The following is a 14537-nucleotide window of genomic DNA, read 5'->3' as shown; positions in this document are numbered from 1 at the left end:
AATCATTAGAATAGCATCAATGATATATTAGACTTAAAGATGGACCTTATAATATTCATAGAAATATAACTTTTTAAAACTCTAATAAAGTGCAATCTGACCAATTTTAAATCATTTAATATAATTCTAAAGAAATAAGTGCTTAAAAAAGAAAAATGGAAGTCAATTCAATAATAAAAACGAATCAAGAACTGATTTTCTTTTATTTAGAATTGATTTGATAAAAATAGAACTTTTGGGAAGCTGATTTATCATTTGATTTTCTAGAATATAATTTCATTTCAGTTCATCAGAATCTAAATTGTTAAATTATATTCCATTAAATATTTTGATTCAAACATACAGAAAATAGACAAATATAAATATTCCGATATTTGCAGAGATTTAAAGGGAAAAGACAATAGCTGATAAATTGATGTACATCCCCAATGAGAATAAACAAAATTATCTATTTTGTAGATTACATTTAGTGGTTGAAACTTTTGGACACTCAACTCAAGAAATCAACCAATCAAAACTTAATAGTAGTCACCAAAGTTGTTGAGCTAACAAATAAGAAAACATTATTACAAAACCTTGGAGACTAGAGTAATTAACAGCCCAATGTCTCCTCCCTCCCTGGATATTTGAATCTTGTAAAGTTTGAGCAAAATTTCTTTTTTAAATATTTCATACAATTATACAGTAAGTGATATCTGTCTATGGCCCTGAACCTATATTTCTAAAATAGTTTAACAGGTGTCCCATATTTTAAATTGTAAAGTAACAAAATCTTTTCAAAAGGGCGTTTAGGCTAAAAATGTATGCATAATGTAAATTCAGCATGAGTAAAAATAATTGTTAGTTATTGGCTTTAAAACCATTATACTATCATAAATGCAGATTTAATTAATAAAGTAATGATTATGGCTGCAACAAAATCGCCCATAATTCCCCAATTTATGATACTAAATTCATGTACATTATCCAAGTCATGTTAGATTTTAAATATATGGATACCATATATTACATCTTATGTTTATGACTAAAAATAAACACCATTAAAGTCATTATTGGTAAATAATAGAATCTTTAGATTAAAAAGAACAACAATTCCTAAATTTTCTTAAAATCTTAAAGGTTTGTAATTCAAAATACCAAGTCCTTTAGAACATAGATCATTTACATTTCCCAACGAAGATAAATTCATTATAACTGTATTGAAGAACCAAACTTTATGCATGCATAATAATATGATGTGTGAGTGTGTGTGTGTGTTTATGCCTTAATTAAAAGCTGTGCCTAATTTTGAACTATTCTTGGCAGCCATTGTCATTATAAGCAACATCATCATGGCTTCCCATTTTGGATAAACATTATTACAAAGGGTAGAAAAATTAGGAGTTAATAATTGTAGAACCCTCAAAAATAAATATTAAAAAGGAAGACCTACCTTACAATATGGATTTATTCATTTTAAATGCTCGCAAACGGATTGACCAGCAAGGTCCTTTTCATTGGCAAGTATTTCATGTATCAAGGTATTTCATGTATTTTTTTTTTCATTTATTTTATTTAATTACTTATATTTTTCAAAGTTAAAGCTTAACAAAAAAAACTCGGCATATTATTATGGGGCGCAGCATCTGGTCTAAAATAATTTTTTAAGTTGAGTTTTCTCTAATCACTCTAATACACCTCTATACAAATCTTTAAAAAACAACGAATCAATTTATGTACATATGATATAACACCAGTCAAAAAACTCGATAAAATGGGAGGTCCTGACCGTTAACAAATAATTTATGAATTTTTGGCAGCTTTATGAATTTTAAATTTTGTTTACATAACACCTTAGTATTCAATCAAAATGTTCGATAAAAATGAAAGGGGGATTTTAAAGGTTAAATGTTTGTTTTGTAAAAAAAAATCAGTTTTGTATCTTTTATTTGAAAATCAAATGATACCCCTTTTTTCATACTTTTCAATATACTGATTTTAAAAAAAAGGTAATAATGAAAAAGCTTCCACCCTAAGGTAGTGTAAAACACAAAATGATATTTTTAGGATAAACAATTAAAATTTTGAAGTATGGAGGGCTTGTAAGCCGCGCATCACCCACATGCAAGCTGCAGTGAAAATTTTCATAAAAAGCAGCTGGATGTCTTAATCTAACATGGAAATCTGTCTTGAGCGACCTATTGCGGTTAAATAAGCGGCTGCCGAGCCCAGTTAAATGTAAGTGTATACTTGCGAATTTTAAATTGCATGTATTATGCATTTTAATATTACACAACATTACCACTACTTACAGGAAGAATGTTTTTGTCCACACAAAGTTACCATGGCTTGATGGAAAATTAGCCATGATTTAAAAACGATGGTAATACACTCTCCTAACATATAAAAACTTTGGATCCTAGTCACTTTATCTTATTAGGTTTTAAGTAAATTTTTCAAGCTGCAGAAAACGTTTGGAATGAGTGAAGTCTATAAAACAGCACGATAAGTTGATTGGGTTAAACTATTCAAGAGTTATTCAGATTCAGCCAACTAATTGTTGGTGTCTTATTGTTTTAACACCAAAATATTAGCATCTATCTAACACATACCTACCCACACACATTCACACACACACACATATATTTCCACACACACATACAATCGCCCAAAAATGTTGAAATTTAACAACAGTTAAGTTCCTGTCTCAGTGCTAGCTATCCTGCAAGGTGTTCCCTCATTTTAACAAATTTTTACACATTGATGGTTAATATTTATTTCATCAGAGCATCATAAAACATCGTTATGTTACTGATATTACAACAAGAAGAAGGAATTTATTTGCCCTTTTAATAACATACTGGCAATGAATATAGCTGATTTGAAAAAAAAGTCATTGGTAATTTTATAGGAACAGATATTTAGATGAAATGATTACATGTTCTGAGACCTCATTCAAATGTTATTAAGACAATATTGCTTAATAGGCAGGCACAGAGGAAAATACTCATTATCATTATGTAAAATATAATTTTCAAAATTGAGTTTTTTTCAGTCATATTATGATTTTTAATTAAAACCCTGTAAGTTTATAATTGATAAAAGATCTTTAAAATTTTAGAGATTAATTGATAAAGTCTGACTTGTTTAAGATAAAGATTAAAACAAACCAAGAATTTTGGTTTGGTTTGCATATGAGGAATTCTCTGTGGAATTTACAGAATATAATAAAATACTGTTTTTTGGAATTCCAAGATATGAGTTGTTTCCTCAAGGACTTACAAATGGGGGGGTGGGCGATATTGGGGGTAAAAATATTCCAACAAATTTGTAATAATATTTTTTTCTAGGGGTGATCTTAAAACCAAACAAAATGGTTTAAAGCCCCTTACCTTTTAAATTGAAACATCACTAATGTTACAAATTTATGTATGCATAAAGGTTGATTTAAATGACCAATACCTAACTAAAGGTTTGGACTAAATATGAAGAATGTACATTAAAACGTACCCTTTGTACTGAGTAAATGACTTCATCTATACTTGAGTTCCTATCCCGGAATTAATTTACATTTTTTCTTATGAATATGAATATTCAAGATGAAATACTAATTCTTGAATACAGAGTTATAGAATATATTTGGTAATAGTCAAATGGCCACACTTTTCATACTGTACATTTATAATCATTATAAAATTGTATTTACCTCTACTAAGATGAAATAGATAATGCTATTTAAAGGTTTATTTTTGCATTAGACCTTTGTCAAGAAAGTGGATTGTATTTATACTTGGTTGCAACTAGATATTGGTGACTTGTACAGTATAGTACAAAAAAAGGTAACCATTTACAGTCAACCAGGCATAAAAGTTACAAATGTACAAAGTTGACCTGTTTATGAGTGTATCTCCATGTTTATTCTGAATATTTGAAAGGGCGTTTACTTGCTAAAAAGGATGTGTTGGTAAATGTCAGATTTTTTGTTGTTTTCAATTTAGAGTTAATTTTTAATTAACTTACATAATTAAGGCTCCCTTTTACAGTTCTTGAGTTGACATTTAGTTGTTTTACATAATGTTTTAGATTAACTAAGAGGTCTTTTATAGAAGGTGACTGATTTTTTTTTATTAAAAGTTACAAATCAAAATCCTTTAAAAATGTAAACTGTACAATCTATATAAAAAATTACGTCATTCAATACAAATGACTAAGGCCAATACCAGGACCAAATTATCAGGCCAAATGTCAGGCCAGTATTTATTTTAATTCACCAATGGTAGGCCAGTATGATGTCATTTTTATAGGAACTATAAAAAGCTTCACACAATCTTATGATAATTCTCGTTTTTTTCTTTTTTTACAGTGAAAATGTTTGTATGTGAATATTTTTATGTTGACAACCGAATATAGAATGTATGTATTGTATTTAGAAGATAGTTTTTGTTACATGCATTTTTGGGACAAAAGGATCAGTGATAACATGGACAATAATATTAGAGTTAACACAGAGTGGTCATTACCGGCTTTTCTAATATAAGAAATGATAATGATAGACAAAACTTTAATTATGCATCCAATATAAATTAAAGCTCATATTTTTTCTGTTGTTTCTGTGTATGTTTTAAAAAGCTTGTAATTCATAAAGATATCAGATACTAAGGCCTAAAATCTTCAGACACTTTTATTTCTTAATAGACTTTTTTTAGCTTGTCCAAACTTTTAAACAGAAAGAATGATTTTGTATATGATCATTGGGGATGTACATCAGAATATTATTTATTGCCTTTATTTCACTATTAAAAACTGCTTTAAAAGTCTAATATTAATTTGTCTTATGACATAAGCAACAATAAATGGTTGGAGGGACATATATTCTTAGAAAAACAAGAATGTTAACATCTATAAAAGCGAAGCTCACTAGATCATACAGCCGGATAAACGTTCATTAACAAAAAAGTGGCCGTGATCTTAATATTGGAGAAGTATGAACAAGAAGTTCGTAAAAAAAATGCTGAAATAAAGGAAGCTTAAAATAGACACACATTTCCTTTCAGACTTTACTATAAAGATGCCTTGCTTTTATAGCAGTGCTCCTAATTGTCCGAATAACGGATGTACATACAAACCGACCTTAAATATTGAAAATATCCGCATTTAAAAACAGACAAAAAAAGCATAGACAAACACTCAAACATAATAGAATGGCTATCAGTTTACACAAAAAGTAAATCAAGTAAACAATAATATCGATATCGTCAAATTCTTTGAAAAATTTTATAACCAAAGTCTACGTAAGATATTTTTTTTATAATATTCTAATTTTGTAATTCTAAAATCAAATATACAATAATATTTATATACATATCATAGGTACTTTTTGTAAAGGTTAACATTTAGATTAGAAAAAGAATTTCCCAAACTGGAAGCTAGATTACTATTACAACAAGATTAGACATCATGAAGACTTGTGCCTTTTGTTAATTAAATTATTGTTTGAACACTTTGAACTCTGCAACCAACCAACCGAGATTTGATAAAAGTGGCCAAAGTTTATAAACTTTGGGTATCAATTTAATTTAAGTCCCAATGCTCCCTGCTAAATATTAGATTTGAGTAGTCTATTCCAAAGAACCTAAAAGACATACTCAAGAATCTTTTTGGACCACAATTCTAAGGTCTTTAGTGCCAAAAACTAAGAAATATAATATGGAAAATTAAACTGAACTTACCCAGTATTTGTCACACTGCTCCGGGTCGACAAAGAGCCCCTCCTCCTTGGGACACGAGAAGTCATTCTCAGCAACCACTAGAGTCGTGGTTAGACAGGTGCATGTTACAAATACACCTAGCCACATAGGCGCATACATAGTCCTGCATTCAATACATCTTACAATCAATTCCTTGTATTATACCAGTTCATTCGCCCCTAGCATCTCTGGGAGGTCGAAATGGGTCAGGAAAATAGCCTAAAACCAACTTAGGCCATTTAAAAAGCTTGACTGAAAAATACAACCACTTCAGTCTAGCAATTTCTTAGATCTTTAGCTACAGACAAAAATCTTACTACTTCATGTTTTAGGATAACTTTAACATGATGCTAGAGAGGCTTCACACCTCACAAGCAAGGTTGTCTCTTGGAAGAGTGGGATATAAATAAATTAACTCACTCCCGGGACATATAAGAAGCTTCACTTTAAAGAAAAGCCTTATCGGTCCAGCAGTCAGCAAAATTTTTAGGTACACACATACAGACAGACAAACAGTTTGAATTGAATCGTGAATTGTTTGTGTATATTTGTAGCATTAAACCATCATTCTCCTAGTTGTTCGGCTTCAATACCAGGTGTCATTACTTGATAGCACCAAGAGTATAGATATAAATCAAATTTTTTGAGTATTTTTTTGTTTTGCTAACTTTCTCGTTTGAATGAAGTTTGTAACTATAGTGTTGTTGAAATGACCTCGGTGTAATAATTTGCAAGATTGGTCTATTTTGATGCATATCTTGACAGCTAGGGATCATGAAAACTGAATATGTTCCCAGGGATATAGGGAGAGATTAAATGAAGATATTTTTTTGTGTCAACACATAAATACATGGTTTATATCGATTTACCGAGTTTTAAAAATGAATAGCCTATTGAAAGAATCTAATTTGTTTAATGTTTACTTCGTTAACATAACCAATAACTATAAAATAATTGAATAGCATTTATGTTATGTTAATACTATAGATACATATTCCTTAATCCATGATATACAACAGTGTTAATTCAATCTTCCAAAAACTGTTTTTTACAGCTTATTTATCCAAAAATGCACAAAAATAATATTAAATATTTGAAGAAGAAAAAAACATATGTAAATCATAAATATTCTTGATATATTAACAAGATTTTTACATTATAATGTGAGCTGATTTCTTATAAATTATCTACAAATATGTATTCTATTGGCTCATTTATGCTGTTTTATAAACCTTTTAGCAAGCTACACAGAACAGGATTCATATACTGCATTGTATGCAATTTAATAAGACCGTTTTAGGGCAAAATCGGGGTAGTAAAATTTACCCTTTCTAAAATAGTTTAAATTTACTTTTACTTCTTCTCAATACTAAACAATATTTTAGAAATAATATTTTTAACAAGCAATTTTGCGAGTTTGATTGAATTTTGCAAGTCTATCATAGTTTAGAATTAAACAAGAACAATTGTTTCTATAATTTTTTCATATTTACGCTTAGTAGGAACGTTTATATTGTAAAAATTATGTTATTTGATACAGAAAATGATGATACTAGTATATCTGTAGAAAAGCTTCGCGCTTCTAACTGAATAGCTTAATAAATGGTCCGACCAATCAAATATAAATTATATTTCAACTTTCGCAACAAATGTCTCAAGAAATTGACCAATTTATCTTCTTTCTATTATATTTCCACTCTGATATGGAATGGGTCAATGGCACATTAATTATCTACATCCACTTCTTCCCAACAAATATTTACAAGCAATCAAAGGTAGGATTTCACAATTAAGAAATGGGGGGAAGAAAAATTAATTTTCCGTTGTCCAATCCCTCCATCCATGGGAATAAGAAATGAAAGAATTTCTTGTTATTATACCAATTTATTTGTAGAATGCAATAATATTTAGAAAAAATATAAAAAGAAATGATATCGTTTTATATTGTATAGCAGTGCTCGGCAGCTGCAACCGCAAAAGACAGCCGGCTGTAAAATTTTGTACTATTGCAATACTGCAGTCGTAAGTGTACATATCAAAAACAAAAATCAATATGATCTGATATTCTATTAATTTCTAGTCAACACAAAATCAGCCGAACAGCGTTTTTTTATTCGCTGGCAACCTTAATATTGCGGCTGCCTAGCCCTGATGTACAGATAATCAAAAATTGCACACAAGCATTTATTGTTAAGAGCTACAATTTGGATATCTAATCTTACTTACTGATGATTTTTATTCAAAAATCACAAAAAATAAGAGTTAAATAGAATTTTTCTAAAAAGGCATAATTATTTAGGATTTTAGCCTTTAGTGTTAATAAACAGTACAATATTAAGTTATATTTCGACCTTTTTGGAAGTCTAAAAGTATAAAGAAAAAAAAATACTAGAATAAAAATACTTTCTAAGATTAAAGAGAAAGGGGAAAAATCAAAATTAACTACACAAAGCTAGTATTACAGACAAAGTTTAAATACCGACAGACCAGTACACTTTTACAATAGCTATGCTTCTAAAAAATGTGTAAAGGTACAAAAAAGTTGCAAGTGCAAAGTTTTTGTCCACTCATAAAATTAAAAGTTAATGTTAGAAAATTGGGCTCCAAGTTTGAAAGGGCGGATTAGGTGAGATTATGTTCACTAGATACAGTAAACATTTTAATCAACAAAATAGCCAAAGCATAAAGAAAGATATAATGCAAATTGAAGATAAATAAACATTCCCACCCATTAATTAAAGGAATGTCAATTGAAGTTAAATATAATACCGACAGCAAATTCCAATGCTTCTACTTTTAAGTCTAAGGCCTAGATTTTTTGTAAAGGCACTTTAAAAAAGTTTTGGAGGCTATAAGAAACTAAAAAGCTTCACTTTTGTTTGTTTAACAACATTAAAAACTTTTAGGAATTTGAATATATTCATAATTGACTGTCAAAGGTTACTTTTTTATGTAGCTTAGTGTAAGCACAGTGTGAGATGTTTATCTTAATACAATAAATTGCCTCAATTTTAAAAACTTCTAAACTAAGATAAATTTTCCTAGCTCAAAAGTTTACCAATTTATTATGACTTATAAGAGGCAAAAGTTTTAACATAGTATATTTCATAAATATAGCCACGTTAACTAACAAACTTATTAAGGTGTAAAGGTACAGAGCTTAAAAAGTATTAGGCTCTAAATATATACATAGTAGAAAACTCTTCCTATGAACTTGGTCGTTATTGTTAACTGCAATAACCTTCTATTAAATCAGTAAGAGCAAGTCTCCAAGAAGCTCTGAAGGTAATATCTTTACTCCAAGACAGAATTACTGCCCTAGAAAAGGTCAACAACAACACATCTACAGATAAGTGTTCTACTTGTCACTCAGACATAAAAAGAATAAAAGATATCCTAGGTATCAACGACGCCCCCAAACCCAACTGCACACTCAACTCTCACAATTCTGAACCAGAACTTGCTAAGATCCACAAAGCCAGACACATTGTGAACATAGGTGACCTCATTCATGTCGACAAAATCACGTGGAAATATGGAGGAAGCCACAGTGAACAGATTATGGCATTGTTTGGTAATAGCCAGGCTATAGTGAAAATATATCAATTAAAGCCTAAAGTTGTGAATGGGAAATCCCTTTATCCAGTGAATATATACTTCAGTTCTGAAGTTGCAAGTGATAAAGCTATCTCAATACTGAAATCTGTTTGTGACAAGGCTGGTAAGAGAATGCCAACTGTTCAATACGCCCTAACAGGCTTCCCAACACTACAGAAACGTGTCAGAGATGTTTCTTCTATTCTCAGCTTGGCAAAACAGAACAAAGAAATTACTGCCTATTCTATTATGAATTTCTCTATGGCAAAAGACAAATCCATAATCCCACTATATTCTGTTAAAGTTACTGAGAATGGACCATGGAGCAAGTATATAGAGAGTCGAACTATCAACCCAGACAGCGCAAGCAACGGACATATATTTCAGGAAAGCACTAACACAGAGGAAGCGCAGATCCACATTCAAACATTGACTGGAAAGATTATGGAACACATTCAGTCATTAGACCGCACAAACACTTCTATCAACCCTAAAAGGAACACCCAACAGAAAACTAACAAACACAACACTCCCTCAGATTCTGTGGACGGCATCAACAATTATCAAAACTCTAACCCTTTTATCAACAGTACTCATCAAAGTAAACGCGGACGCTCTTCCTCTTCTAGCCCATTTCTCCATGCCACAAAAAAACAGTTTTACAATATTCCCTCCAACGATCATCACAATACCTCCCCCTTTCTATACTCTCCACCACAGCAAACCCACATCTCCACATCCCCCCCTCCCCTCCAACAATTATATCCTATCACAAGCGTTCCTACAGTAACACAGCACCCCAGTCTAGCACCAGTCCACCTACACACTGGCATAGCCCCGCAGGGATACAACCACAGCAACTTCCAGACACACCAACAAACCTACAACCAACAGCAAAATCCAGGCCTAACTTATAATAGCTACAATGTGTAATATGATGATTTAAAATGTAGAATATGTTTTTACATAAGTTGCATTTTTAGGAGAATCTTTCATTGATTTGCCTTTAATTTTGGCTGTTGTCCAAAGCCAATTCTCATATTTAAATTTGGACTAAGAATTTCAAAAGTTTGGCTTTTGATTCCCTTTTTTATAGGAACACTCATTGTTTGTTTCTTCCCCCCCCCCCCCTTCTTCTTATTATTATATAGTTATATTATTAGTTTTAAGTTAAGATTAGAATGCAATTTGACTCCTCTTTTAACATAAGATTTGTTAACTGTCGTGGTCTAGGGCTCCTCTCAAGTAACAGCAAAAGGCATAGACTAAATAGGATTTCACACAAAATCAAAGAACTGGAATACTCCAATAATGGCATACCTTCCTTATATGCTCTCTTAGAAACAAAATTAAAACCTAGCAAAAATACCCCAAATCTCCCAAATAATTGTAGTTACATCGGGGAAACGTCAGGAGGAAAAGGAGGGATACTATTATATTCTCATAATAGCTTGGAAACTGAAAATTTTAAAGTAATTTCATCAAAACATGCATGTTACATTAGACTGAAGATAAAAGAAAAATATATTGAGAACATTATAGTGTATCTCCCATGCGACATATTGGAGTGTTTTACTGTTCTTTCTGAAATCGAAAAATTCATTGTAAACAATAATATAAGCAATTTTTGCATATATGGTGATTTCAATATATCATTTGATTCACCTCACCATTCTTGTAAAGCTAAGCGGTTACAAAAATTTCTAAGCAAATTTAACTTGTTTGATCTAGCAGACAAATTAGGCAGTAATCATGCATATACTTGGTCCACTATTCGAAATAAAAAATTACATACTAGCAATATAGATCATTTTTTTGTCAATTTCGATGGTTTTACTTCCATAAGATTTGAGCACAATAGCTTTAGTGACCACATGCATGCGACAGTTAGCTTTAAAAAACCATACGTATATACATCTCCTAAATGGAAAAATTATTTATTTCGAAATAAGGACTTTACCTCTATGCTAGAAAAAAAAGCTACTGAATTTTTGTTCGATTACGCAGATCCCGGCATTTTATTAAAGTCTAAAGAATTTTATGTTGAAAACCCAACTTGCTTAGATAATGAAATGTCATTTAATAGCCTCGAGTATAAAGATACAACTGCTTTTTTTAAACTTCTGAAGCATCTTAAAAATGAACATGATCGTTTTTTCTCTAAATATAAACTGAAAAATTTTCATAAAACACAAGAATTTAACAAGCAAGTTAACATGTTGTATGAAAATTTAAGTAGATATAATTCCAGAGATACATTAAATCAAATCCAAAATCTAGTAAAAACCCAACAAGATTATTTCAAAGGTCTAGTTTTCACACAAGCGGAATTTAAATATATGCAAAGATTAAAAGTTGATGGGGCAAACAATAGCTATACATTTAAACATATTCCAAATCTTAAGAAGCAGAATTACAAATTAAAAATTGATGGTAATACAGTAACATGTCCCCATAAACTAGCAAATATATTTGCAGAAAATCATGCCAAAATTGTGTCCCCTGAAAACATCCCCCCCTCTGAATTAAAGGGTTTACTAGAGGACTATGATTTGACATTAGATGAAATATTTCCGCAAATTAAAAGTCTTACTTCTCCTTATTCTACATCTATTGAGTTTAAGAATATAATTAAGTCTATGAAAAACTGTTCTGCCCCAGGAATTACTTCAGAAACAAAAATTCTATTTGAGTTCTTAATTAATATTTTTCCAAATTTTATAACAAGAGCTTTGAATAACTTATACAATATCGACATTGATCAAAGCCCCTTTAAATTCATAAAAGATAGAAATATAATTTTCATTGCCAAGAAAAATAGTGACCTTTTGTCACCTGACGACTATCGTGGCATAGCGTTATTGGAAACTGTGTATAAAATTCTGTCTAAGGCACTGAATAAAAAACTTAATGTCCATCTTCATAAAATTATTCATAGTCAACAATTTGGCTTTGTTCCTAACAGAACAATGTCCAATGCATCAATTAACATTACAGCCGCCATAAACCACATTGTTAAAAAGAAGGACAATGCTCAAATCATTGCACTTGATTGGTCACGTGCCTTTGACACAATTTTACCCTCAGTTATTGACTCAATCTTATTGCATATATTTCCCAATGGTAGTTTTGCAAAAACGTTTAATCAACTTACAAATAACGGTAGATTTAGAGTAGCTATAAAAGGAACATTCTCCAAATTCTACAAGTTAAAAAGGGGGTCAGCTCAAGGTGACCCACCCAGTGGAAGTAAATTTATAATTACAAACCATATATTTATAAGATGCTTAATCAGCGAAAAATTAAAGCATATTTTCTATAAGATTGGAAAGAAACATACCAAACCTAAAAGTTTTGCTGATGATTCTATTTTAATTTCTCAATTGAAGACAAATAAGGATGTTAATGATTTAAAACAGTTATTGCACAAACTTGAGAAAGGTATCGGGCTTCATATAAACTTTAATAAGACAAAAATTTTAACCCATGGCACCTTCCCCCCCGATCTTGCTTCTATAGGGAAAATTGTCGACAAACTTAAACATCTTGGAATTTACCTCTCCTTTAATCAAAATTTAGCAAGAATTCATACTTATGATGAATTATGTAGTAAACTTGAAAAAAAAGCAAAGTCAATTCCTCTAAAAAGCAGTTATAATTTGATTAAAAGACGCAATCTTTGTAGCCATTTATTATCAGCCTGTGCTTACCATGTATACAGAATTTATCCCCCTGACGAGAAATATTGTAAATCAATTTGGAAAATTATTTCAAAGTTTTTATGGTCTAGTAGAAATCCTGATGGAAAAATATCATACAGATATAAAATTTCACAAAATCGTATAGAACAAGATTTCACTCAGGGTGGTTTGAACTTTCTAAAACCTGACACCCAAGCATTTTCAATATGGTTAAATAGTTTTATGAATTGTCTAAGATTTTCTTCCCAACATAATGATACTACCATTAGCTTAATTTTAGAACATAAACATCTAAACATTCAAGCAATGTTACCTACATTTAGTTATAAAACAATAATTGAGCATCAAAATTTCTTTAAGAGTCTTTATCCATGTGCAGGTGGTAATTATTTTCATAAGCTAAGTGAGTTTTTTTATGATTTAGAACATGAACCATCCACGTTTTTCCAATCCCCCATTATTTCATCCAATTTTGCTAATATTTCAACACCTTTTAATAAACACGATGAAAATATATTACTTAAAACTAAGAAGCTAACCATCGCTTCCATATTTGAAACAAGAAAAATTGATGAAAAAGTATTGTTTTTGCCATGCATAAAATCTGATCTATCGAATATAATTAGAGATGTTTCTTTAATAAATAAATTGAGTAAACTAGTAGAGTCAACAAAAACAGCTTTTCCTAGAGATTGTGTGTTTAGCATGAAGAGAGCAAAGCAACTTTTGATTCCAATTGGAACAGTTTTTTTAAAGAACAAATCTGTATTTTCTCTCCATTTTAAACTAATTCATAGAAATAAAAACTCATGTGAGCTACCTGCACTAAAAACTAGAGTGAGTGATAAGTTATATATTCCAGACAAAGAAATGCTTTCTATGTCGTTAAAAAAAATATTTAGCATGCCAATTATTTTATATTATAAAAATTTTATCCTTGAACAAATGAACAGAACATTAAATAGTAAAAATAAACTATATAAATTTAAATTAACTGATTCAAATTTATGTTCAAAATGTAATATAATAAGTTCAACAGAACATGCCCTCTATTTCTGTGTGTTTCCTACCTATTTTATACATAAACTTGCATTATTTCTAGATTATGTTCTAAATGATAGTAAGCCAGAATTCATCTTTTTAAAAGAAAACTTTTACTTATACAATATGTTTTATGAAGGCTTTTCAAACGATTTCTATCTACAATTATCCCATTTAATTTTAGTTGCAAAAGATAGATCTTTAAAAATAAGCATAGAGGACGATTTCATTAAGTGGGATGACAACAATTTCTATGCACACTCTATTCTTTTATCTCAATTTACTTGTAAACTCCTTCATAATGCTGGCTTGAATAACAATATAATATATGATTTTATTAATTTCATATCAAACTAAGCCTAACATACACATTGTTTCTTTTATTCGTTCTATGTGGATCGATTTATGTCTTAATTTTATCTTTTTATTATTATTATGTTTTAACTATGTTTGTATATTATTTCGTATTGGA

General features: G+C 30.2%; 1 protein-coding gene across 1 annotated transcript in view; it reads right to left on the bottom strand.

Annotated features, from left to right (window-relative positions):
- The window catches only part of LOC145313293 (uncharacterized), a 188479-nt gene that overhangs the window by 162470 nt on the left and 11472 nt on the right, over positions 1 to 14537 (bottom strand). Inside the window, exon 2 of the mRNA XM_080152620.1 lies at positions 5709 to 5852. Coding sequence (XP_080008746.1) covers positions 5709 to 5846 — 138 coding nt within the window. The 5' untranslated portion in view covers positions 5847 to 5852. The remainder of the gene's footprint in view (positions 1 to 5708; positions 5853 to 14537) is intronic.

This window comes from Acartia tonsa, chromosome 3 (assembly GCF_053477335.1).
Source record: "Acartia tonsa isolate MP-2025a chromosome 3, ASM5347733v1, whole genome shotgun sequence".
Taxonomy (NCBI): Eukaryota; Metazoa; Arthropoda; class Copepoda; order Calanoida; family Acartiidae; genus Acartia; species Acartia tonsa.
This window is presented reverse-complemented; position numbering and strand designations above follow the sequence as displayed.